Here is a 27,529-nt window from a genome sequence, read left to right on the forward strand (position 1 = left end):
AGGCTTCAGAATGCTGTTTTTTTTTTTTTTTTTCTTCAGAACACAATTTCCATCCCAAGTAAAACCCTTCCTTAAAAACATCACGATCATTAGAACAAAAAGGGTTGAAAACATGCAGAGGAAAGCAAAGTTAAATTCTCTTCCTCAACACTACCCACCCCCCTTTAAAACAGGCCCAGGAATTTCATCTGCAAAATTCTTTTAGGAACATCATAATGTCAACATTCCAAAGGAAGCTAGAACCCCCAGAAGCAGGGTCTAGGATGCCAGAGAAAGGATGGAGAGAGATCCCCATGAATCCTGGGATTTTGTATAAGGGCAAAGGCTAAGGAGTAGGAAATAAAGTGTGAAATCCTATCAACACCGTTGACTCTGGACACCATCCTAAGAATGTCCCACTTCACTAATTGGAAGGTCTCCCGAGTAAGCAACTGCTTGACGCCGCGTGACAACGTCAGGTAACCAGCTCCTCTCTCTCTCTCTCTCCCTTTATGGCACCAGGGCAAGTTCTACAACTGGGAGCACAGCCTTCCTTAAGCCCAGGGTATAGCCCGTCTGTCACCCAGTATTTTAACAAGAAGCCATTTAAAAAAAAAAAAAGTGAATGACTTTTTGATAAGGTAGAGGGGATACGGATATTGTTCTGTATGAATTTCCTTCCATGTTGTTATATTAAGATGATTTAATAAGTAAAGGTAATGACCGTGTTAAAGTAAATGCATTCACCACGCCTAACGTGACTCAGCGGCTCTGGGGCAAAGGTCCACTGTAAAGGGTCAGTCTCGTGAGGAAATCAACATTGACACAGAACACTCAGAGGTACTGAGCAAATGAAGCTCGTTGTCGGTCATCACTCTCTCTCACTCTGGAGCCGCCATGCCTCCTTGATGGCGGGGGTGGGGAGAATCGCTGATGTGGATAACTTATTCTGTTTGACTAAGTTTGAAACATTTTGCTTTGAAATGAACTCAGCCTCCTATGGGTAAATACTACATCAATTCAAATGTGGTTTCTTCCCTTTCTCTAGAAGTCACTTGTCTCACTCCTCCTCCCTCCAACATGGCATCTGGGTGCAGAAGGAAGCTGATACAGCCTTGTAGGGATCCTTGGTGTTCTCAGCTACCAGTTGGTCTTGTTCCTGGATGTCCTGGTTTGGTGTTTAGTTAGGTGTGGCTCATCTTGCTGTCCTTTGTGGGTGTCCATCTTGTACCTGCTGCTGACCCCGCACGTCCCTGCGGGTCCCTCAGATCACCAGGTGTGGGTGCTTTATGGCGTCTCACTTCCTTGCTCTGATGATAGGCTGATGCCAGGATACAGCCACTCTCACTCCTGGGCATCCTCTCACCAGGACAGACAGAAACCCCGGGCCTCAAGGACCCCTCCTCCCTGGCTGTTCCACCGCCTCCAGACCCTGGTGGACATGGTAGGAAAGTGCAGAGCAGGGGGTTGTGGTGGGTGAGCCAAGATGTGCTCAGGCTCCCTCAAACCATTGGGGTTTCTGTGAGCGTTTCTAATACCTCATCACCCCAATTTTGCTGAAGCCTAGTGGGCTGGGGCAAGGAGAAGCCTGGGAGGGGAGAGGCAACCACTTCTCAGTGACCAAGCTGTGGTGCACATCCAGGTTTTACCCTCTCAGAGCTGCGTTCCCACCTCTCATGGCCACACCTTCTACTTCCCCTTTCTGTCTGGTGGAAATTGTCCCTAAGTCATTTCCTCTGCCGTTCCGCACGATGGTTTTCTTTTGATCTAGCCTCATTCTTTCCCTGTTAAGGGAAACCACGAGCAATGCAAAAAACTCTTTCTTCACAAAGCTTGATTTCTCTATTGCTGTGGGCTCAAAATGCCACCTCCAAATCTGGATCTTAGCATTGACTCTGTTTTCTCGGCTGTAAGAATTCTGATTTTCTCCAAGATAGTGGACACTCCATCAACCAATGACTTAGAGTGTAGAATAGATCAAAGTAGTTTTGCAAAGATATGGGAGAGGTACAAGGGAACTGCAGGGAACAGTGGACCTCTGGACCCAAGACCTGATGACCTGAGGGGAAGGGCCACCAAACCCACAAGGATAGAGTGTGGAGAGAGAACCTGTAGCCTTCGGGAAGGGTCCTAGCAGGTCAAGGCAAATCCTCAGGGAAGGAGTCAGCCAGAGGAATAAATATTGGCATCGTTATCCTCCCCTCTTTCCATCCCCTATTGGAACATCCCATTGGTCACACCTAACTGGACAGCAGAGGCAAGACAGTTCACTGATATAACCCAGCGGGTGAGCTCCAGGATGGGAACAAGCAAAAGGTGCATATGACAGACAACGGAGACTATCTACCCCCAAACCTTTTCCCTGAAAGGAGAGTGGGGAACGAATCAAGTACAAGGGTGTATGAAAAAGAAAATCTCATTGGTATTTTTTTAAAATATTATATCCCTGTAACATACATCTGTCTTACCGAGTTTGACTTCTGCCAGTATTCATCTAAGTTTGTATTTCCATTAGATGCCCACAAATTCGCAAAGTGTTCTGATGATAACAATAGCTAGCCCCCGGGGCTTTCTGTAAGCCCAGCACGGTGGGAAGATTTTTGTTGATGGGATTTAATGCTTAAAGGAACCTTCTGGGATAAGCATTACTATCATGTCCAGAGTACAGATGGGGAAACTGAGACTTAAAGAGTTAAATAATTTGTCCAAGGAGTGTCTGGGTGGTACGGTCAGTTAAGGGTCTGACTCTTGGTTTCGGCTCAGGTCGTGATCTCAGGGTCATGAGACGGAGCCCCATGTAGGGCTCTGTGCTCAGCATGGAGTCGGCTTGAGATTTTCTCTCCCTCTTTCCCTCCTGCTCATACTTTCACTCTTCTCTCTCTCTTTCTCTCTCAAATAAATAAATCTTAAAAAAAATAATTTGCCCAAAGCCATACAAGCTTATTGAGAGTACTTATAAGGTCTAAGACCATGCTGTCTAAGAAGGGCAGGGAGCTGGGAAAGGGCACCTCCAACCATAGCATCAGCTGTTTCTAAGTCACGGCTAACAGTCACCATAGGGAGCAGTGGGGACCCCATGTCACCAGCTCTGTGTTCTCAAGAGAAGTTTGCAATCCACCCTATGTGGGAACGGCCCCCATTTTTTCATTTACACTTTTTTTTTTTTCATTACACTTTTTCATCTGATTTCTCAGGTGGGTTAAGCACACTGTAAGCTTCCAGTTCGCAGACTTTGCTAGACTGTGACAGAGAAACCCCACCCAGCACCCCGGCACCCCTCCACCCACACCATAATGTTTGCCAAAGGCCTTACAGACCACCAACGGTGTTTGTTTCCGGTCCAACTGACAGCCATTATGTTGGTAGGTTTTATAGGAATGATATGATGGGCTACTTGTGATTACCAGCATGAATTAGGTACCATGCATACTAAGACCTTCACCTGTGTCATATCACTTAAACTCTACACCAACCCCACAATTTGTATATACATCATTATACCCATTTTACAGATGAAAACATTGGGCTTGGAGACATGAGGTCAAAAGCATGCAGTCACAAAATAGAAAATGGCAGAGCTAAGGGACCAATTCAGGCCTCTCTGTCGCCTAAACGTAGGCTTCTTCTACCCTAAGTCAAAGACTTTCCCCTGCACGACTCTGAGACAGTAGATTGGCAATCAGAAATCGAGAGGGACCATCTTATTCTTCCAAGTCAGGTGCCAGTGAGAACCTTCAGATAATGCATTTTGCATTGTAGGCTGCCCCTCTGCCGTCCAAATATTGTGCTTTCTAAAAGCACCATCCAGAAGAGAAAAAGAGATAAGCAAGCAGAAAAGAAGATAAGCAAGGTAAAGAGTGGGACAGCGTGTGCTCGGAAGTGGGCAGGCGGGTGGAAAAACAAACAGAATCTGCTGAGAGTGAATAGAAAGGCAGGGGCGCGGCTGAGGAAATGCTACGAGGTCCCTCAGTGCGTGCTTTTCCACACTTGCTTTACAGAGCAAAACGTCATTTGTAACGGTGCTGAAAAACAAATGAGTTCCGCTCACTGAAACTCAAAGGACAATATTAAGTCAATACCTTGTATCATCCCCTAAGCATGCCTTCCCAGCCCCGAGTCCTTCTCTCTCTCTCCAGGTCACGTTTCTCATCTTCCTTTCTGGATGTCTGTCTGTCTCATCCCTCTCAGCCTCAGCAGCTCCCGGACTCCCCGCACCCACTCCTCGCCCCGCAGGAATAAAGTCTGATCGAAGGAGAAGTTGCAGAAGAGAAAATCCAGTGTTACGTATTCCCACCCGCTATGCCGCTCCCCAGATTTATTGCTGACCCTTGAGCCATCCCTGATGTCCCCCAACCTGAGTTGTCACAAGCTCCACGACAGGGTCTTCCAGAGGTTTTTGTCATTACTTCTAAAGTTACACCAATAAATGATAAACTTAACCCTTTCAAGAGACTTAGTACCACGGGACTTCTTCATGTCTCCCTAGAGCTGAGAATCAGGTGTCCCCAGGTCATACTTCAGAACGGATTTCCGGTCCCTCGCCCTTCCACATCGTTGTGCCCCTAGGACTGTCCCTTCTCTCTAAGTAGCACCAGCTTCAACCTGTTGCTCAGGTCAGAAGGCCAACGGGTCTCTGGGTCTTCTTGTCTCTTGTCGCCTCTAGCTGGGGACCGGGGCGGGGGGGGGGGGGGGGAGGGGAGGCTTGCCGAGTCTACTCCCCCTCCCCCCACCACCTCCACCAAGACTGATGCAAGCCCCTCCCCCACAGCCTCCCCACCCGTCTTCCTCCTTCCAATCTCTTCTTCACAGACTGGCCAGCCTCATCCTCATGAAATGCAAATCCAAACATGCCAAGTGCTCCTGGCTTTCTGCTTGCTTCTGGAATAAATCTAAAACCCTGAACATGTCCCATGGGGCCCTGCCTGACCTGACACTGGCCTCCCTGCGCTGCATCTCACACCACTTTCCCTCTCCCTGCCCTCTCCAGCCACAATGGTTTGCTTTCTCTTCCTCAAATATTCTAGTCCTGGACCGTCTCTGAGCCTTTCCTGGGACCGTCTTCACTGTCCAGATGCTCATCCCTTAGTGTCTCTTTGTACAGCTTCTTCTCACCTTCAGCTCTCAGCTCCTAATTCTTTTGGCCAGAGAAGCTCTGGCTCTATCTGATGTGCTCTCTACTGTGAACGATTAACATAGAGTTGGGGACTTCACGAAACAAAGAAAAACAGAGACAGAACGAGGACAACAAGACCTGAGTATCAATGACCAGGACCCACAGGCCCTCTCCCACAGCCTCGACAAAGCCCGGAGTCAAAGTGAAGGCAGAGATCACTGCCTGCATGTGAAAGCAAACAGCCAGTTAAACTTATAAACACATGCCTTGGAGCGTAAGTTAAGATCCCAAAAGATATTTTCTAACTGACGATGTGGAGCTGTGGAACAAGATGCAAAGATAATAAACACATTTAATTTGAAACAGATGGCAATCTGGTCACTGGTTGCTTGACTTGGGCCCCTTGAAAACGTATTCTCTTCCCTTCAACACTGTGTGAGTATAATTTTTGAAGTGTCAGGATGTGCTCTCATGGAGGACATCCCCAGCTCCCCGAAGGCCCCCAGATGGCAAGGCAAGGCTTAATTGAGTCCTGTGAACCCACGTTCATTGGCGTTTATCTGCCTAGGTCTGGTCAACAGTAAAGCACAGCTACAACTTTATAAACAAGCAATCCAAAGTGAGGGAGGCACGTTAGGGTCCTCGAATAGGGCACTAAAGGCATGTATAATAACATATCTATTGAGTGTAGATTTTCATAATGTGCCAAAATATGCCTTAGGGTTGTCAGTACAAATGTTACAACTTGCTAGAAAAGTTGGAGGCATCTAGTGATCAGACACAGAGCAGATGTTCTTTTAAACTAAAAAATTTTGTTTCCCTAAAAAAACTTTCCACCTACTTGCAACTATGCAGCTTACAAACTGCTTAGTGGATCTTTCGAGAGAAGCGAGAGAGGGATCCTAAGGGAAGCAAAGTTTCAGGAGCAACAACTTCAGAAACCAAGTTTAGACTCATCAAAGAAAAATGATGCACTTTTCAAAGATTTGCATGGCATGGAGAAATGTTCAGGTTTCTGTCCAATATCAGTGAAGGTATTTCAATGACAGGTCCTAACCTGAGGCTCCACACAGAGACTGGGATGTTTCTATATCCTTAACCATTTTCTTCTAATTATCACCTCTAGGATGCCAGTTTTCAGATTACATTTCTTTGGGTTTCAGGGGAAAAAGCTAAATCCACCAGAGAATGCTGCCACTTAGCGCTAACCACAGAATTCCAAAGCAAAAATTACGTCCAGCTTTCTGAGCATCTTACTGTAGTCGGACATTCTAGATGAATCCCAGATGCAACCTTCACGGGGACCAGAAGTCCCAGCCTTGACTTTCTGTTCCCACCTAATTCTGGTCATCACTGCAGATCAGAGGTTGATTACATGTGCCCATCTGACATTCCCTTCCACATAGTTCATATTTTGAATCTACTGTCTTGTTCTTCTCTACCTTTACCTAATACTTCGTCATCTGTCCATCCATCCATCCTCCTGTCCATCCATCCATCCATCCAATACGGATTGAGGATCTGCCTCTTGCTAGATATAGTGCTATGTGTTAAGGAAGATGAGATAGAGGCTGTGACTTCATAGAACATAAAATCTAACCGTGGATGTAGGTACGAAAACAGACCATTTATTGCACAACTCGTCATTACTAAAATGGAGATACTTGAAAGATGCCAGAGAGGCGCCTGGGTCGCTCAGTTGGTCAAGCGTCTGCCTTTGGCTCAGGTCATGATCTCAGGGTCCTGGGATCGAGCCCCACGTCGGACTCCTGGCTCAATGGGGAACCTGCTTCTCCCTCTCTCCCTGCCCCTCCCCCCCGTCGTACTCTCAAGCATGCCTTCTCTCGCTCTCAAATAAATAAATAAAATCTTGGGAAAAAAAGATAATGGAGAACAGAGGGAGGAAGGTCTATATCTCAGGGTGAGAACTGGGGGGTGTCATGAATAGCACCATAGAGGAAGTAATGAGTAGGAGTTCTCCAGGTGGATGAGTATTTAAGGAAGGGAAGTGGGGGAAAAGGTTGCATTCCAGGCAGAGGGAGAGAGACAAGCCGATCCCAGAAGCCCGAGAGCCAGCAGCATTTCCAGGGCACTGAGATGGTTCTCGTGTTGAAGGAGCACTGGGCTGGGGGGCAGGGAGGTGGAGTAGAAGAGAAGATGGAGAAAGGAGCAGATCAGGTCAGATCAGGAAGGACCCTCTTCCTTCGTGGGTCTTGTCCAGAGCAGTGACTTGGATGTTGGAAAATCCCTGAAGGGGATGCTGGGTGGCGCAGTCGGTTAAATGTCTCATTCTTGGTTTCAATTCCGGCCAGGATCTCAGGGTCCTGGGATCGAGCCCGCCTGGGGCTCTGTGCTAAGCATGGAGTCTGCTTGCGATTCTCTTTTCCTCTCCCTCTGCCCCTCCTGCTCATGCCTTTTCTCTCTCTCCCTTTCTAAAATAAAATCTTTAAAAAAGAAAGAAAGAAAGAAAAGAAAATCACTGAAGAATGGCTTAATATTCTCCCCAAACACAAATAATTGATATAATGGGAAATGGGGAGGAAAAAGAAACAGAAAACACAGTTGGATGAGCAGTAGATTACCCCTACCCTATAAAGAAGAAATACCACGGAGACAGATGGTAGCTACATCGTGCAGAGCACGCACAGCCTGAAGTGTAGAGAAGTCAAATCACTGTACTGTGTAAACCTGAAACTAAAGTAACATGGTGTGTCAACTATACTCAAATAAAAAAATAATTAAAAAGAAAATTGCTTGATAGTAAAAATACACACAGCAGGGGGCGCCTGGGTGGCTCAGTGGGTTAAGCGCCTGCCTTCAGCTCAGGGTCCTGGGATCGAGCCCCACATCGGGCTCCCTGATCAGCGGGAAGTCTGCTTCTCTCTCTGCTTCTCCCCTCACCCGTGCTCTCTCTCTCTCTCTCAGTCACTCTCAAATAAAGAAAATCTTTAATATACATATACATATTTTATGTAAATATATTTTTTTCTATATGTACACACACACACCAGCTCTTAGATGTTTCCTGACCTCCTGTGTCTCCTCCGCGTAAGACCTGTTTTCTTTGCAATATATCCGTGCGCATAAGTGTGGAATTCCTTCGTGGCACCGGTGGAAGCATTAGCTGTGGGACCCCTGTTCTCCAATTGTTCTGCTACTTGGAGGATCGCCCCCACCCTTCTCTTATGACTGTGCTGTGCAAATACACAAGAATAAGCTGACAGCATCCATTTATTTTCTTCCCAGATTAAATAATATTTCATGAAGTTGCAAGTTCCGGTCCCGTAACTTCCTCTTCAGGCCACTCACTTGGGGGTTGTTGAGTCCCTCAGAACATCACCGCTGATGGTGGATTTTGTATCCTTTAGAGCTCCCCCTGAGAGGAAGAAAGAGAACAAGAAGCAAGAGGATCTGCCTGAAGGCCAGCCCTTGCCCGATGGGCAGATGCTGCAGAAGGGGCAAGGCGCCCAGATCTCTAAGGACAAAGCCAAAGACAAAGGAGAGGACAAGGCTACTAAGGAAGGCCCATCTCTTGGCAAAAGAGAACCGCGAAGAGACGCCAAGGGTAAGGCCAGCCCGGGGCTGGGGACAGACCCCACGCCCGTGCATTTGCAGGCTCCCTTTGGGTTTATACGATGGTGTCCTGGAGCGGGAGCTTCTCACGCAGGCACAGAGCTGCCAGGGTAGGAAAACACTGTGGTTGCAAACCAGCAAGTCCGCAGAGCTCCTGCTGTTCATGACCGAGCTTCTGGCTCCAGAGCTCTAGTTTCCATACTTAGGTACAATCTGGGGCTGGGCCAGAAAGGCCCAGAACAGTGGAAAGAAAGGTCGCGCAAGCCCGTTAGCTCAGTGGCCGCGTTCTGTGCTGTGGGTCCCAGAGGCGGTCTCATCTTCTCAGTGAGGGAAACTGATCCTTGGGAGGAAAAGCAGAGGGCACCATTCCAGGGCTGAGGGGGCTGGGGGGAGGCGGCTTTGTTCTGGTCAAGGGACCCCCAACCCTTCGCCCCATCAATCACCCTGGCTTCTGCTGAGTTGGGTTCTTCCATGCTGGGCTGCCTGTGAGCCCAGCAAAGCACAGACCTGAGCCCCATCCTTGTCCTATCAAGGCAGGAAACAGCCTTGCCAATGCCGTCTCCCGTCTACTTTGCGGAACGAATTGCTTAGTGTCCGTGGCAGGTGTCTTCAGAGTGGGAGGCAGTGGCCACGGAGCTGATCCACGGGAAGGCAGCTAGGCCAGCTGGAAGCACGTCTTCTTGTTTCTCCTTTTGTATATTCTCCTCTCTGTGCCCAGAGGGCTGGGGCGAGTCCTCTCTGCATCTCCACCTTCCTCCAGCTAAAGAAGTCAGACCTCCTGCAAATACATCAACATGGCATTTCCACTAAGTGGGCCCCTCGGGACAGGGGAAGGAAGAGCAAGGGGGTATTTTTAAGATGACAAGTTACCTTTAAGCCTCATTTGCTACCTGGAAGATACAACCTTTTCTGATCATTAACATGGACCTATCACTTCCTCCACATGCTGAACACAGGGACAAAAGATCGTTGCCAGAAGGGGATACATAAATTCTCCTAATTACCCCCAGAGACCTATGTGCGGGGGAATCAGAAAGGGCTTTCATTATGCAACCAGAGCTCATTTCTTGAAAATCAGAGTTTCGCTTCCCTAAAAACCTTTTCAGCTTTAGGCATATTCGGGCCAAGGAAAACCACGACAACCAAACCAGATAAAGGAGAGCTTGAAAAGTCGGGGTGGGGGGGGTTGTTTGTTTGTTTTTTGTCTTGTTTTGTTTTTTTTGCAAATCTCGGTCTTATTCCCTGGGATTGAAACTAGTATTTAAGGAGAATTGCAGGGTAAGAAAAGAGAAGAGATGTAGCCGAGCAGTGTAGGAGAGAGAGGGGAGACCCTTTATTGTGGGATAAAGACCTCAGCCTTGAAGCCAAGCAAGTGCAAAATCTTTGCTGCAGACGCAGCTGAAGATGACCTATAAACTTTGAAGGCCTGTGGGGGGAAATCTCTGGTCGGCTCCTGTCTCCAAGCTCAGAGGCTTGCTGACGGCACTCCAGGAAGCCCAGGGCTTTTCCAGATACCTCCCCAGAGCAGTATGCCCTTCCCCCACTCTTCCGACCTGCCGAATTTGTATTCCTTTCCAGTTCTGTTCAGTTGATCGGAGCCCCCCTTGCTTTTTGACCTTAGCTTTCCAGAGCAGCCATTCACACAAGTCATGCAAGCAACGAGAACTTTGGGGGGTGCGTAGGCTACCAAGGCAGACGCATTCCCTCACTCCATCCATCTCCGGGGAGCACCCACTCTGCATCAGCCTCCGTTCCAGCGCTGAAACGACCTTGGTGAACGAGCCTGGTGATCAAAGACTCGCCTGCAGTGAAAGCATGAAGGGGCCCCGAGCTGTTCTCCAGCTCACCCCCAGCCTTGCAGAGCAATATTGGTGGAGGGTGAATGTGAGCAGTGTTCCCACCCGCTCCGGTCCAGTCTGGGCCAAGTCAGTTATCCCAGGAGAATGCCAGGGCTCGCTCCAGAAGAAAGTAGTGCCTGGGGAAGCTTTGGAAGCATTTATCCTGGGAGCCTGAGGTTGGGAATCCACAGACCAGCCACAGGCCCCCATGTGAGCCCTTCTGGTTCTTATTTTCCTCCCACTTGAAAGTAATTAGGCTTTTCTTCCATTTGGGGGTTTCTACCCACTTCTGACCCCAAAAGGCTCAGGAAATTACAAAGCAAGTTTTCCAACAGATGTTTTTCCCAGCGTCAGGCGGTCCAACACAGCTGCCAATTTGCTCTCCCTCCGTCTTGCAAGCCTGATGCATTCAGAAGCTCGGAGAGGCCTCCGCTGAAGGACCCCTTGCTGGTGGAATGACCGGCTGCAAAGGCGAGGCTGCTTTTCGCTGCCTGAGAGGCACTCCCAACCCCACAGAGGGCCTGCCAGGCAAGAGATCCTGGCTGGAAACGTCCATAGGGGGTGTAGGATGTACAGATCGACAGTGGAGTGGTAGAGTGTGTGTGTGTGTGTGCACGCGTGCATGGGAGAGGGAGACAGAGAGAGAGAGAATAGAAAAAGGGAGGGGGGGAGGTTCATACACGTTTAAGGATTGGGGGAAATGGGCTCCCTGAGAAGTGTGCGGTTTGCACAGCAATCTTTGGAATCTCGAGGCTGAGCGAAGCATGGGTAAGTGCACCAGGAATCTTCAGCCACTCCCTAGTCAGAAAGCCATGTGTTGTATGAAATCGGAACCACATCCCTTGCCTGTGACCCGCCTCCGCTCGGGGGCGGGGGGAGGGGGGTCTGGGGCGATTTGGAAGATTGTAGATCAAAAGGAGAGCTTGCTTCAATTTGTCGGAGTCAGGAAAACACATCACTCAGCCCAGTATTGGGTAACTGCACATCCTGTCTAAACACGCTCCCCAAGCCTAATGGCTTAGCAGAGCATGACTTGGTTTTCTCTGAAAGCAGCAGATGATTGAAAGAGAAAGGAGAGGAGACAGAGCAAAAGCTCAGAGACAGGGATGGGTCCACCGCTGACAGGCCACATGACTTGGTGCAACTGGTCCCGGATTTGGGTGCTTCGGTTCTGCTTTGTGCAAAACCGAGTTCACTGCGCTCAGAGCATCAGAGAATCACCACGATAGGAGAGATCTTCAAGGTCATAGTGTGACCATTAAGAGCCTGACACACAGTAGACACTAAGTAATTCTAACTCTTGAGCGAAGGTGCGAACACGTGACCCGCGGGGTCCCCTGGATGCCATCTCTGCAAACAGTTGTTCCATCTAAAGTGCCAGCAACGACAGGACCATCTATTGAGCTGGGCCACTCTGTCTTCGGCAGCTACAGCTGTTAGCATCCTAAGCAAATCCAAATCCCCATCCAGAACTGCCTCCTGGAAGCTTCCATCACTGGTTCCCATTCCATCTGTTGGGGCAGGGTGAGATGGTGGGGTGAGCTGGGTTTGATCACTCTGCTATGAAGCAGTCTTTCCTAGCTGCCGTGTCTCCCAGTGGCTTCTCTCTCCTTCAGTCTAATTGTTCCCACGTCCTTCGGCCATGCCCCAAATCACAATGAATGAGGGACGATATACCTAGATGCCCCGAGCTGAATTCAGTGATTCAGCTGTGATTGGACCAGGGAGGGAAAAGTGGTTCTGTCCCCTTCTTGTTACAGATCCTGTATGCAGTGATACAAGGCGATCACCTCAATGACATGCGCAGTGGGCAACCCCACTCATCTCACCCCGAATCTGAATATACTTTTCAGATCTCAAACAGATGCTCACGTCAGAGTTGCTCAAAGACAAAGAACAGCTCCTTCTTGGGTCTTCTGTGCCTTAGACAAAATTAAACACATCAGGGCCAATGAGTGATTCATTATTGTGGTTCAAATCTATTTCAGCCACCCTATTCCTCCTCTCACACCATTATGCATCCTTCCTATGAGTCAGTAATGAAGGAGAGAGGCATCCCTGAGTTCCCCCCTCACCCTCATTATACTCTAGAAAGGATCCTTAAATTATAATGATTATTCCTTGCACACGTTAACACTGTGTTAACATACTTACCAAGTATGTTTCAAATACTTGGGGAGTGTACATTATTTTTTAGATTTTCGTATCAGACAGAATTACATGTGACCTGAAGGGAGAAGAAAAAAAAAAATTCCACCAACAGAAAGGTGTGTATGTCCCCCATATGACAAGATGTCCAGAGGAAGGCAGTGCAAGGCTGGCGGGAGCTCTATGATGACATCAGAGACCCAAGCCATTCATAGACTTCTTCTTATCATGAGGATAAGTCCTCATGCTCCCAAAATGGCTGCTCACCTCTATGCATCACATCTACCTCCCAGGCAGAAAGAGGACAGGTGAGTGAGGAGAAAAGAGAAAGATACATTCAAGCTGGCTGGAAGAAAACAGTAACATTCCAAGACACCCCTTCCCCACCAACAAACTTTTACACACACACATGCACGCGCACACACACACACACACACACACACACACACACAGGAAAAGCTAGATTAAAATGTACATTACCACTACTAGCAGTAAAGATTAGCTTTTCTTTAAGGAAGGGCAACCCTAATAATCATGATGATCTAAACTCTGGAAATCAGAAAAGTCGGTTGCATCATCTCAACGGGAGCAAAACAGATGGGTGTCACTACGTGACCACTGGCCATGTCTCTTTTCTCCTTGAGGTTTCTTTGACGCTCCGTAAATTGGCTTTTGTGCTCCTGGTCCTTCTTAGAAGGGTTTTCCTCAGCCCTTCTCCTGTAAGTGAGAATGTGTCCACGTGTGGGGACAGCTGGGAGCAAGAGTCTGAAAAGACACCCTAGCTCTGACACCCGCTGTGTGTAGAAACCACGTGTGATGTATGCTGACACATCCTGCTTCTGATTCCACTTTGTTCCACCAAGCAGCAGGGTTTGGTATCAGCCTTGGTTTTGTTCCATTTATATTTATGGAACATCGGTGAGCTGAAGCAGATGAGCCTTATTTCACAAACCGACGTTAGTGAAACAGTCGGTTTCACTTAACAGTAAAACAGTGAATGTCACTAACAGTAAGGGGTCAGAAACAGCAGGGTTCCACACACAGTTCCACCATTCCTAATATGCAACCTTGGCCAAGTCCTGTGACTTGTCTGCATCATTATTCCTTCACTAGTGTATTTGTTTTCTATTGCCGTGTGACAAATTACCGCGGGGTTAGAAGGTCACAGCAACGCCTACTCATTATCTCAGTTTCTGTGGGTTAGTCCAATCACAGCTTAGTTGGGTCCTCTGCTCAGCTCTTATCTGAGACTCAGGGTTGTCACCAGAGTCCATTTGCTTGCAGCTTTAGAAATCTTGGTGACATATTGGGGTGCTTAGGTGACACAGTCGGTTAAGGATCAGACTCTTGGTTTCAACTGAGGTCATGATCGCAGGGTCATGATCTTGAGGTCATGATATCGAACCCCATGCCAGGCTCCCTGCTGAGTGCAGAGTCTGCTTGGGATTCTCTCCCTCTCCTTCTGCCTTTCCTGCTCTTGTGTGCCCTCTCTCTCTCCTCACCAAATAAATAAATACATCTTTAAAAAAAAGAAAAGAAAAAGAAAAAAAAATCATGGTGACATCCTTCTGCATGCCCAGCATGACTTGAGTCTCAAGCCCCCTGAATTTCTTTTAAAGTGCTCACCTGATTAGGTCAGGCCCACCCAAGATAAACTCCCTTTTAATTAATTTATATAGTCAACTGATCAGGGGCCCTAATCACATCTGCAAAATCCCTTCACCTTTGCCACAATGTAACATACCTATGAGCTGTATCCCATCATATTCCCACACTCAAGGGGAGGGGGACTATAAAAGGCATCCATAATAGGGGACAGAATCTCAGGCCATCTTAGAAGTCGGCCACCACACCCTGTAAAATGAAGATTCAAATAGGACCTATTGTACATGGTTACTCTAAAGATGAAATGAGGTGAAGATAGCAGGAAGCATCCAGCAAGCAGTAACTGCTGTAATCATTCCAGCATTTCTAAGTATCTGCTGCATGGTAGGCCCCACGTTAGGAGCTGGGGATTCAGAAAATAATAATGTCAACCTCACTCTAAAAAAATCATGACATTTCTCTTAACACTAAATGTTCCTCGCTACCCCAACCCCCTTCAAAAGCTGCCAAAAAGCAATAAAGCTTTAAAATCCAACTAAATGACTTTTTGATACAAAGTCTCAAGGTTTTATTTTTTCACTTATTGAAGTCACTGTCAAAAATAAAAAGTGCTGACTCCAATCAAAGACTATCATCCACAGGATTATTATTTCCACCCTTAAACGTCCCCCCACTACCTCCCACCCCGGTTTGGCCACGAACTTGCAGTCAGAGGAGCAGCTGTCTAGTAATATCGTGTCAACGCAGGTGAACTCAACTCTCCCTGGGTGTTCTTAGCCTTGGCTGCTCTCGGTCGAATCCCCTGGAGGGCTTGCCCAGGGTCCCACCTGCCGAAACACAGGTGCATTCGGCCTGGGGTGCCGGCTGGCTTTGGAATTTTTTAAGCCCCATCCTCCACACCCGCCGCCCCCAAATGCTCCCACACACCACCAGGGAAGAGAATTTCTGCTGGAGACAAAGTCTGATCATTTCCCACTGTCCGAAAGCCAAACTCCCCTTAAAGAGAAACTGTTGAAGACAGGACGGGCCAGACACGTGAGCAGCAATAAAGGAGTTTTCCATATATTTGCAGCAAAGAGGCTGAAATTCAACACATTTCGCACCTTTTCAAGGTGCTCTCCCAGGTCTAGACCGCTGTTCCTTTTTGCAGACAGCCCACCCCTGGGTGGGTAGTAGCTAGGATCGTGCTGAGCACAAAATCCATTGCCCAGAAAGCTGCTGGTGCTCAGCATGTCTTCCCCTCGCTCATTCAGTCTTTATTTACTCTGTCACATGCATGTATTGAGCACCTACTATATGCCAGACTTCAGGATGGGTGCTGGGGCTTCAAAGACCAACAGGACCCAAACGGTGCCTTCAAGAGCTCAGAGTCTAATGCCAAGATGCAAAGATGCCCTTCCTGGACCAGACGAGAAGTGCTTTCTGGACGGAGGACAGGAAGCTAGTTTTTCGGCTGTAAATAATCTTTTTAAAAACCTTCTCTGTCTTCTAGGACTCCATGTATCTTTCTCCGGTTTTAATCAGTCCCAGAGGGCAGCCTCTTTCCAACTTCCCTTCCATCTCCCTGGCAACCATTCTTTTCCCCCATCCCACCCCGAGAAAAAATTACCAAAGAGAAGAACATAAAAACTGCCGAAATGTCATAATTACTCTGTAAGGGAGAAGAACCACATGAAGCCCTAGCCTCCTCCCCCTCCCATCCCTTCTAACCCTCTGGAGCTTTTCTCCCATGCGGAGGGGCATACTCCACAACCCAGGACCACATCCTGAGCTGGGGAGGGGGGGTGCGGGCAGGAAGGGGGAGCTGCCTCCTCCCACTTGCCGAACAGTGCTGGCTTCCAGCAAGACCGACTGCCAGTGCAGCCGAAAGCAGACACTTACTGACCGAGGAGACTTTGGCAAAGCTCAGAAAAGCTGCATTCCTCTTTTTTTTTTTTTTTCCTTTTTAAATTTTAGAGGGAGAGGGAGGGACAGAGGAAGAACGAGTATATTAAACAGGCTCCAGGCCCAGCTCAGAGCCGAAGGCGGGGCTCCATCCCACGACCCTAAGATCATGCCCCGAGCCAAAATCAAGAGTCAGACGCTCCACCAGCTGAGCCCCCCAGGCGCCCCCGATTCCTCTTTGAAGATAGCACTGAGCCAGAGACAGCTGTTTGAGACAGAGCTGGTGGTGTAAAATTAGGAAAGGATTTGGTCTGTCTGGCTCTAGAGGGGACCTTTCCCCCCCAGAGTAACACATGTCCATAGAGCCCCGAGAGGGATTTCAACTAGCAGTCCAGCGCCCCCCCCCCCAAAATGCCTCCCCCCTCTCATTTGTCTTATAAACACTTCCTGAGAATCCGCTGTGTACAAGACCCTGGGCTCGGCTCTGCTAGCCCTCCACCACCCTACTTCCACCCATGAAGGTTTTGGAAAATATCAGAACCTTACTGTGGACTCAAAACTGAAGTATCGTGGCAGACGCCAGAAAGAATCGCTCTGAGTTATTTTTTTTTTCTACCTACTCTGGCATCCTGGGGAAATCGCTGTCAAGCCTACTTCATTCTCTAGTTTGAAATTCTGTTCAAGTGCAATACCTCAGCTGGGGGTTGCTGAATGCTTTCAGGAGCCACACGAGCAAGTACCACCCAGACGCAGGTCTAGTGAGCAACTCCGAAGGTCACGGCTGGCTTGGTAGAGGAAAGCCTAGAGGAGGAGTCCTGCCTTCAGTTACGTGTCTGGTGCATGGAGGTGGGGTGGGGTGGGGTGGGGGTAGAAATTCTGTCCAACATCCTTACGAAGCTGGGTTACATGAAGCAGAACTGCTTCACATCAAAGTCGCCAGGGTGAAAATCAGGGGTTGAGGGTCACGGTGATGAGATCATTTACTCCAGGACTCCAGAGCCTTGTATCTCTAAGCGAGCCTTGTGTCCCTAACTGGTTTCAATGTGGGTCACGCATCATGTCTAGAAGATGAACTGTATGGCTTCAAGGTCCCTGGGAACCCTAGATCTTGTCTTTGAATTAGGCCAGCCAGCCTTGGCTTGGTTTGCTTCAGGCTTGGTGACGGGCCAGTTGTCTATCTTGCGCAGTGATTTTGAAACTGCTGAGAAAACTTCAGAATCCTCATTTCTATTTTGGAAATTAGCCCTTGTCTCCTTGTGACAGGGGGTGTACTGAAGCATCCACTAATGCAGGGGTTGGCAAACTGCAGCCCATTAGGCCAAATTTGTCCTGCCATCTGTCTTCGATGACTTGCAAACTAAGAACGGTTTTGCCATTTTTAAATGGCTGGAAAAAAAAAAAAGAAATCAAAAGAATGATATTTTGTGATACATGAAAATCCTATGAAAGTGACATTTGGTGCCCATCGATAAAGTTTTATTGAACCACAGCCACAGCTCCTCATTTACGTGTCATCTGTGGCTATTTCTGTGTCGCGATAACCGTGCCATGTGGCTGCAACAGAGAGGATATGACCGCCGAGCCCAGCCTATTTACCGTCCGGCCCAGCCCGAAAAGGTTGGCAGGCTTCTGCGTGAATATGAAAAAATAATTCTTCGCAAATCCAAAAAAGCAAGAGGGTCCCCTAATTTGTTATTTAGTTAACCTGATTAAATGACCGTCTTGGACCCCATAATGAGCTTCTCTACTCGGTTAACTCCCCAGAGCAGCAATCAACTCATGGGGCATCCGCAAAACAATTTGCCAATAATCCACCTAGCAAAGAGAACGGCCCACTATGCTGATCAGATTCCAGAAAGCAAATCAGAATATCCTACAGGTTCCATGTGTCTTTCCTAATGAGGGCTTTCCTTCTGGGCTCTGGGTTGAGGGTCTGCTTCCTTCTCTGGGGCGCAAACCTCCCTTGTTATTCTGCGGGTGGGGGTCAAACCCAAAGATACGAACGCTAGGTCTAGCGCTGTGCATGGATCCTAAGAGTGTGGCATTTCTCTCCTCACTTCCCTGGAACAGACTGGAAGCTACCGATCCCGCTGGGACCTGTTTATCCACCATTAATCTCGAGTCTGAGCACCACCAAAGCTGTGGGACGAAGCTGGGACTTTTCTCTTCCAATAGCAAAGAGCTTACGAATACATGACGTGAGTCTTCCAAAAATCCCTCTTTCCCCCTATCTTTTGCACGCTGAGGACTGAGGGTGTGCCCCCCCCCCCCCACGGAGTACACTCAGCAAGCGAAGCCCTGACAAAGACCACAGGAGCAGGAGTCAGTGGAGTGAGACACTCACAGGAAGCCAGGTGGGACACACAGACCCCCTCTGGGGTCAATCGTCTGCAAGCCCAGAGGAGAAGGAGCCTGTTCTGGCTGGGGGAGGCCCTTCATTGGAAGCCAAAATCAGAGCCTTAAAAGAGGAATAGGAGGGAGGTAGGTGGGGGGGGGGGCAGTAAGACAGGGCAGGGGTGGAGGGGGAGGAGACCCAGGCAGAAACGGAGGCACGTGTTAATTGGGTTAAGGAGGTGATGATGATGCTGAAGATGCTGGCTCTGCCCGAGAAGGCCCACGTGGCAAACCAGGGAAAGGAGAGTGGGAGAAGCCTCAATGGGAGGTCTCTCATTGGGACCCTCCCGGGGGGCTCTGGCCCCTCCAGAATGCTCAGGGCACCCCAGGCCCCATCTACACTCCCACGGCTTGCTTCATGCCCTCACTCTCCAAGGTGGGCTCTGAATAGCACCATCCTCGGAACAGAGTCACCAACCCCGAAGCAATGCAGTGAATTTATACTTGATGCAAGAGAAGGTCACAGAGAGACCTCAGCAAAGCCCTCCCACTGGCTGGGTCCCAGTTTCTCCATCCAGGAAGTGGGATGCTGGATCTCTGGCATCCCTCGGGGCCCCAGGTTTTGGTCAGCCCCTCTGCCCGCCCCCAGAGCTGCTAGTGCTGTGTCCTCTGGGCTCCTTATGGGCAATCCTAGAAAGAAGTAAAACAACAGACACATCCGTGTTTCCTGCTGTGTGGGAGGCAGGAAATGGCCCAAACCCCTAACTGGGATGAGGGCCCTACAACGTGTCCGGCCACCCACTCCTAAGTAACCCCCACCCGTGCAGGTGTGTCGGCCAGGAAGAGGGCATGTTGGGCCATCAGCCACAGGAGTGTGTCCCCTGCCCATGTTCCCAGCCATGCCCCTGCCCTGTGGGGTGTAAAAGTATTACAGTGTGAATAGAGATAATGTTTGCTGAGCCTCCTTTGCAGACACGGAGGGCAGGGCGTGCCTGGGGTGGCCCCCCTGGTCAGAATTGAAACTGGGCACCACTCTCCCACTGGCCACACATGGGCCAAGCAAGAGGGGTAGCAGCTCCTTGAAGAAACCAATTATGTAGGCATAATCTGATGCTCTCTTGTCTGCACAAAGAGGCTGGGGCAGGAGAGGGAGCTGAGTGAGGGTGAGATGATCAAGAATCAGGACGACCCCATGAAAACAAACATCATGGCAGTCAGAAGGCAGGGATTGGACGTGCCCAGCAGTGGGCACCCAGCAGGACCACCTCCAGTAGAGAGCTGGGTCTGGGCAGAGGGTGCAGTGAAGGGGAACTCTCTGGCTGGGGAAATTCACTGTGCACCTTATGGTGGTGTTTCTCCTAGTGGAATGTACGCAGGGCTCCTCTGCTTCTCAGTCTCTAATAGAAGCGAGATTAGAATCGCAAGTTAGGACCCTTCAACACACATCACACCCTGCCTCCTGCTCCTTGCCCCCAAGAAGGATAGCTTTCAACCCATGGCATTCTTGACATTCCAGTTTCATATAATCTGTGCCATTTCCAGGCTGGAAAAAGACCTTGTAAAGAATCTACCATATGGGTGGGTGTTGAGCCAAGGTCCTATAGCGATGGGCGGGCTCATAACTAGAGCTCAGTGCCCTGACACTCAACCTAGCATGCAGGACTCCCAGCAACAAACAGAAAGGATGCCCCTTTGATCCATTTCCCAAGGTCACAGAAAATTTAGAAAGGTCAGTGGGAATCTAACTGATATCAAGAGGCAGGGACAAGAGCTGGCTGTTGTCAAAAACACGCCTTGTCTCGGTGTGAGCACGTGGAACTTGGGAACCACGTGCTACCTCGGCTCCTCGCTACAGGTACATGTGGCCCGTCTGCCCCAGCAGGGCCCCTTCCGGCACTTCATGGACATGAAGGCAGAGAAGAGACTGGCCGGCCGGAAGGAGCGCCGCAGTCGCTTTGGAGACATCAACGTGCACAAGTGCTATCAGTTTGGACAAATCTTCTCCCCTTTCCAGGCCCTTGCCACAACGGTGAGCAAGCTTCCCCATGAAAAGAGTTGTTAAGTCTTTCAGTGAGAACACTAGCAAACCCCAGTTATTTCCCCTTTTAAGAAAGGTATTAGTCAATTCTGGCCACAAGGATGCTGCGTAACAAACATCCCCCAAATTTACTGACTTACCATTGCAACCACCATGTGTTTCTCACTTGCTAGCCTGCAGAGAAATACACTCATTCCATTTCTGTTGACTGCAAGTTCGTAGGTAGGAGGGAATGAAGAACTGAGAACAATAATCTCATCTACCACAAGAGACTAAAGGTAGCCTAGTACCTAATGGATGGTTACCTTAGGTTTAGGGGGAGATCTGAAGGCAAATGTTTGCAGCTTGGTGTTCTGAAATAAGACCATTTCAAGAGGAGACAGAGCTCTGGGGGAAAGGGAAGCTTTTGTAATAAGGGAAGATGGTTCTCGGTCCTATCCTTCTATCCTACCTGTGACCTTCTGGACTCGGGTCAGTTCAAGTGGTACCATTCCAAAATGCATTTCCTTAAAACCATTACTGTAATGCCTTTCTAAATATACACTCTTATGATTTTTAACATTTGAGTGTGCATATGAATCACTTGGGAAGCCTAATTAAAATGTAAATTCCCAGGCTTATAGTGATTTCAGTTCAGAGGGTTTGGGTCGGGTCTTGGAATCTCCTTTGTTAACAAATTCTCTGTCTACCACCTTCATTCATCATCACTTCTTCCCAACTTTGTTCCCTTCACCAGTTGGCAGGGTGACAAATTCACCCTTGTTTTCCCATGGATTGGGAACCACAGCATCCATGTGCTGGGTTTGTACCATTTACCAGGTATAGTGCTAAAGATTTTACCAAACCTTAATCTTTATGACCTCTGCCACATCAACATCCGCATGTTATCGATGAAGCAAGAAAAGCTGAGACATGTTAAGTAACTTGCCCAAGATTATCAACACTCAGGGCAGAGCCAGGATATGAACCTGCTAAGCTATATGCTATTGCCACTATTCTCCACCTTGTAGGAAATGCGAAGACTGGTATTTCCCCAAGACATGCCCATGAGTCCACACCTACAGAAAATGGGCATTTCATGCACCACCGAAGCGAATCTCCAGGATTTATCCTTGTCTTCCACAGAGCTGGGTATGAAAAAAGATGACAGCAACCATGAGAAAGAGAAGCCAGCGAGTCACATTAAGATCCCTTTATTCCCCCCAATAGTTAAAGCAACAAAATCTAATGACATGAAATAATAAAAATTTTAAAACTGCATTCTGGCACCTTACTGCAAGGCTTTGCATTACAACAGTGAGAGTCCAGAGACTCAGGAATGCTGAGACATTCTCAAACCTGACTTAAACTTTAGATAGCTTGAGAGCCACCAACGTGCCTCTGTGTGAATATTCTGTGAGTGAGACAATTAGGAACTGCAGTACTTAACCAGAACTGGATATCCAATAGGTTTTTCTCAGAAGTCTAAAGATGGGGGGAAAGGTTGGCTACAGTACAATGAATCAAGAACCCCACTGTTTCCATTTCCTGGTCTATCATCACTAGAGTTTTGGATGGCAACCTTGGGATTTACTCCATGTGGTGACAAAGTAGTTGCCATTGCACCAAACACCACATCCTCACATGAATACACCAAACACTGGAAGGCCAAATGTTCTCCTCATGCTACAAATACATGCACATGTGTACACACACTCACACATATATGTGCATGTACGTGTGCACACACAAGGAGAACCTCTCCTGGGAGCCACTCAGTAGATTTTTCAGCAACTCTTGACCAGGATGGTGCAGCTTGCCCATGCCATAACCCCAAGGGAAGCTGGTAAGGCAAGTATTGGGTGATTACCAGGAAGCATGTTCTGCCCTCACTAAAAGAAAGTAATAAAATGACTGATGGATCAATCAATGTCTGTGGACATTGTGGACACATCGCTAGTTGGCAGATCAGACTTACAGTGAGAAATTTCTATTTTCTCTGGGTGAAAATAATCTTCTCATGATTTTTAAGCGTCCATCCTAAGGTTGCTCCTCCAGGAAGCCTCCGCCATCTTAACTGGTTTTCATTTTCATTTGATTTTAAAAGCAATGGGTGCTTATAATCAAAACTACTCAAAAGTTGAATAATCAGGAAAATAACAATGACCCAAATCACACCGTTTAGAGACAGCTAGTGTTTGCATCTAGGCGCTGTTAGATTGTTTTTTCATTCTCTTGCCATTTTTGGTAATGCCAGGTTTCCTCTGGGCCTTGATCTCTTTCCCTAGTTTTCACTGGGTTGTCTTTTGCCACCATTGCCTGACATCTCCTGATAGGACTCCTGGTCCACTTCTGGGTCCCTTTCCATGTAGCCACAGTTAGAGAAGCCATGGCTTCTGCTTCATTATAGTGCTGTTCCCAGGAAGGTGCCCCATCCTTCCCTTGTTTCCATCTCTTAAACATACTAAACAACCCCCAAAACAGAAACAAAACTTATTCTTTCTTTTAAAAAAATCCTTAACATTTTTCACAAATTCATGGAGGGCTTCATCTTTCTGTTGACACCACCATATAGCTATAGACCTTCACATATTTCTGAGCTGTATGCCTTTCAGAAGACACTGCATTTCCTCCTCCTTGGGGCACAGGTCCCCTTTCTTTTGCCTTTTTTTTTCTTGGAGTTTCTTTTTAAATTTAATTTCATTTTAAATTCTAGTATAGTTAATACATGGGGTTATGTTCGTTTCTGGTGTACAATAGAGTGATTCAACACTTCTGTTCAACACCTGGTCCTCCCTCCTTCACCCCCATCACCTGTTTCACCCATTCCACCATCACACTCCCCTCTGGTAACCATCAGTTTCTTTGCTATAGTTAACAGTCTGCTTCTCAGCTTTTCTCTCTCTTTCTTTTTCTCCCACCTTTGCTCATTTTTTTTTTTTTGCTACTTAAAATCCATATATGAGTGAAGTCATATGGTACTTGTTTTTCTCTAACTTATTTTGCTTAGTGTTATACTCTCTAGCTCCAACCATGCCATTAAAAATGGCAAGAGTTCATTCTTTTTGATGGCTGTGTAATATTCCATTTCTCCAAAGACAATATCCAGGTGGATATGTACATTTATCTCTTCTTTATCCATTCATCTATGGATGGACACTTGGACTGCTTCCCTAATTTGGCTATTGTATCTAATACTATAAACATAGTGGTCCATGTATCTCTGAATGAATGTTTTTGTATTTGGAGGGTAAATACCCAGTAGTGTGATTACTGGATAATAGGATAGTTCTATTCTTAATTTTTTGAGGAACCTCCACACTGTTTTTCACAGTGGCTGTGCCAGTTTGCATTCCCACCAACAGTACATGAGGGTTCCTTTTTCCCACATCCTCGCCAACACTTGTTTCTTGTGTTTTTGATTTTAGCCATTCTGACAGGTGTGAGAGGACATCTCCTTTTAGTTTTGATTTGCTTTTTCCCTGATAACGAGTGATGCTAAACATCTTTTCTTGTCTGTTGGCCATCTGGATGTCTTCTTTGGAGAAATGTCTGTTCATTTCTTCTGCCCATTTTTAATTGGATTATTTTTGGGGGGTGTTGAGTTGTATAAGTTCTTTATATACTTTGGATACTAACCCTCAGATATGTCATTTGCGAAAATGTCCTCTTTCAATCTGAGGCAAACAACTCCCTTTGTAACTATGTTGATTAATTGCCTGCTTGCTTTTCATTTTACTGACATCATTTTCAATTACACAGGCAGAATTTTATATTTTAGTGTTTCCCATTTTGCTTGAGCCAGGGATCCACAAATTGTGGTTCTCTGGCCAAATCTGGCTTTCCTCATGTTTCTATAAATAAAGTTTTATTGGAAAACAGACATGCCCATTTGTTTACATATTGTCTACTGCTGCTTTATTGCTACAATAGCAGAGTTGACTGACTATAACAGAGACCCAAAGCTGAAAATATTTACTATCTGGGCCTTTACAGGAAAAGTTTGCTGAGCTGTCTTAATCCAGATTCCCCTTTATAATTTCTGGCAAAGGTACCTGCTTTGCTGACCTCAGGCTTTTAAATTTTTTTCCCTAAGGTCCTGAGTCTATGATTATGTCCATCTAAATCTTCCATTACAAAAATGAACTCAAGTAACAATAACACCCACAGTCAAAATTTTTTGCATACTAATACTTAACATTATTACTAAGTGTATCGATTCATCAGCTTTCTGAGAGCTCACTACGAAGTGGGTACTATTATCCCCATCTTCCAAAGAGGAAAACAGAGCCAAGGCGAGGTAAAGGAGCAGAGCTACTAAGTCACAGAAGCAGAATTTGGACCCAGGAGATGGTGCTCCAGAACCTACACTCTCACCATTGTGGTATCCTTCTGACCCAGTGGTCACTGTCCCCCAAAGCTGCCCTCACCCTTGTGCTCCCAGCCAGTCTTCTGGTTTAAGTAGCAAGTGGAAAATCTCTCAGTGGGCTTCATCTGCCTTCTTGGAGATGAAATTACCAGCAAGGAAGCCCGGTGGGGCAGGGTCCTTGTTCTGCCTCCTCCGCATAGACAGGGTTCTGGGGATCTTGTAATAGGGATGTGGGTTTTGGAATCCTGTAGCGTTTGAGTCCTGGTTCCATTATCCATTGGCCAAGGAATCTGGGGCTAAACTTCCCTGAGCCTTGACTTCCTCTTCTGTAAAACAGCCTTAATTTTGAAAATACTGGCTCTCATCGGGGGGATGAAATGAGAAAATGCAAAGTCCTTAGCACAGTCCTTGGGCTACACATGGAGTCAGGAACTTATCCAGTTCCTTTTCTAGAAGGATCTATGGTAGAGGGCTGCCTAATGCTGCCCCCATCACTACCTGCCTGCAGGCTAATTGGCCATCTGTATTAAGAAACCCTCCTGCAGGGGTGCCTGGGTGTTTCCGTTGCTTAAGCAACTGCCTTCAGCTCGGGTCATGATCCTAGAGTGCAGGGATCGAGTCCCGCATCGGGCTCCCGCAACACGGGGAATCTGCTTCTCCCTCTGACCTTCTCCCCTCTCATGCTCTTTCTCACGGTCTCCTCTCTCTCTCTCTCTCTCTCTCTCAAATAAATAAAATCTTTTTTTTTTTAAGTTCATATTATAAAAGAAAAAGAAAAAGAAACCCTCCTGCATATCTTGTGCCTAACCTGGTAGTTTGTGTCTAAATTTCTGGCTTTCTCTCCTTTTATTCTGTGAGCCACTCCTTCCCACCTGCTGCTGCTTTCAGGGAGAGGATTCTGTCCAGAAGGCCAAGCTCTGTAGGGGTACCAGTGAGGGCTTGACATCAACACTATCCAACCTGGGCATGCTTTCTTTTAAACAAGGTGTAGCCTTCCACCCACTCCAAAGCAGAGAAAAGCTCTGTACCATCACAATGGAAGCCACTGAAAGCTTGAGACCCAGAGAGAGCATATTCAACTCTGAGCCATGTGTTCCAGCATTAAAAGGAAGAACCATCAATTTAAATCACAACCAGCAATATATCTGATTCACATACAGCTTTGCAGGAACCCATTAATACACAAAGCAAGATTTACCTAGACAAAGCTTTCTTCCATTCTCAGCTTCAAGCAAGGCAAGATTCATAAGTGAGAAGTAATAATGATCGCAACTGGCCAGCATATGCTGCGTAATCACTTCGTTCCAGGCCCTGTGCCCAAAGCTTTTGTGGAGTTAGCTCATTTAATTCGCACTATTGTTCCACTCAGATAAACCCCTATTATTAAGATCCAGGAAAGTCTAACAGTGCCATCACATACCTGCCTTTTCTCTGTACAGGTAGAGACCAGCACCCTCTAGGGCCTGGACACGCCCTCCCAGGCTTGTCCTCTGCCCAACAGAGGACATCTCCATTCCACATTTGCTCAGAGCAGCACATGCATTCTTACCCATTCTGCCCTGCGGTTTCTGGGATCTTTGCTCTTCTCTGAACTGTCTTGATAACGTCACCCAGGCCTCTCTGACAAACACCAGTGGATTCGTCTGCCACTGCTTGGAGATAATGTCTTTCCATTTTGGCTGTTGCCTTCTGAGGCTCTGATGTACAAGTGAGGGCCCCCGCCTCCCGGCAGGTGAGGGGAGCAGGTGGGGGAGGGTTCCATGGGGAGAACCCCGCAAGAAGCCGCTGGATCTTTGGTGGCCGGAGGTTCCAGAAATGAGGAAGTTAGGAGAAAGGCAAGGGGATGGGGAGCAGGCTCCTGGGATGGTGAGAAGCTTAAGGTCGGTTTGAGGACCAGCTCTGCCCCTCACCACTGGGACCTGGGGCAAGACGCATGGGACGCTGAGCAGTCTGGAACCTCGGTGTGACTTTTCAGGCCTGACCACAGACAGGGAATCGCAGTCAGACTCAGGACCCTGTGGCCCCATGCTTGTCTCACAGTTGGGCCCTCGCCGGCCGCCTTCATTCCTGGGTCTCTTTGCCGGGGGCCTTGCAGAGACAAGGCCCTTCCTTAGAGCCTCTGCTGGGCAAAGCGAGGGGTAAAACTGACATTTCCCCACCGGCCTCAGTCCCCAGTACTTTCCCGCTCCCAGCCCCCCTCCCCTCCCCTCTGACTCAGGGTCCATAAAACTGAGGGGCATTTAGTTAGGGTTGCCTCCACAGTGAGCCTGCCTGCCCATCTCTGTTCCCTGGGGGGAAGAGAATTGGGGGTCAGCGTTTTCTCTGGTTTGGGACTGACTCCTGCTTCTACCATCGCAGCCAGGAAATGCTTACTCACTTGCCTTGTTAGAGAATGGGGTGCTGGAGCTCCGCAGCTCGCTGAGCTCCCCACCCGACGTGCCCTCGGCCCTTCTCAGGCGAGGAAGGGAGACGAGGGTGAGCCTCTCACCAAGGCGAGGTGGAGGAAGGGTCTGGCACATAGTGAGAACGAGGTGGGAGCCGTCTGTTTTTTCCTTATCTTCTCCGAAGCTTGACGCTAAATCTCAAATCTGGGCTCGTGTACATATGTGTGTACCTGAGTGTGTGGGTGAGTGCATATGCCCACAGATGTGTGTGCATGTGTGTGCAGG

The 27,529-nt window shown here is 47.9% G+C and overlaps 1 protein-coding gene across 2 annotated transcripts; it reads left to right on the plus strand.

Annotated features, from left to right (window-relative positions):
- Positions 1-244: 244 nt before the first annotated feature.
- On the plus strand, positions 245-21,766 carry LOC131816326 (uncharacterized). Of its 2 annotated transcripts, none has more exons than XM_059148969.1 (5): positions 245-458; positions 8,461-8,657; positions 18,211-18,338; positions 20,330-20,503; positions 21,523-21,766. In XM_059148969.1, the coding sequence occupies exons 1-5, from the start codon at positions 391-393 to the stop codon at positions 21,751-21,753; spliced, it is 798 nt and encodes a 265-aa protein (XP_059004952.1). In that variant the 5' UTR covers positions 245-390; the 3' UTR covers positions 21,754-21,766. The 2 variants fall into 2 exon arrangements, with proteins under 2 accessions (XP_059004952.1, XP_059004953.1); XM_059148970.1 differs by having other exon boundaries at positions 20,357-20,503.
- Positions 21,767-27,529: the final 5,763 nt, after the last annotated feature.

This window comes from Mustela lutreola, chromosome 15 (genome assembly GCF_030435805.1).
Source record: "Mustela lutreola isolate mMusLut2 chromosome 15, mMusLut2.pri, whole genome shotgun sequence".
Classification (NCBI taxonomy): domain Eukaryota; kingdom Metazoa; phylum Chordata; class Mammalia; order Carnivora; family Mustelidae; genus Mustela; species Mustela lutreola.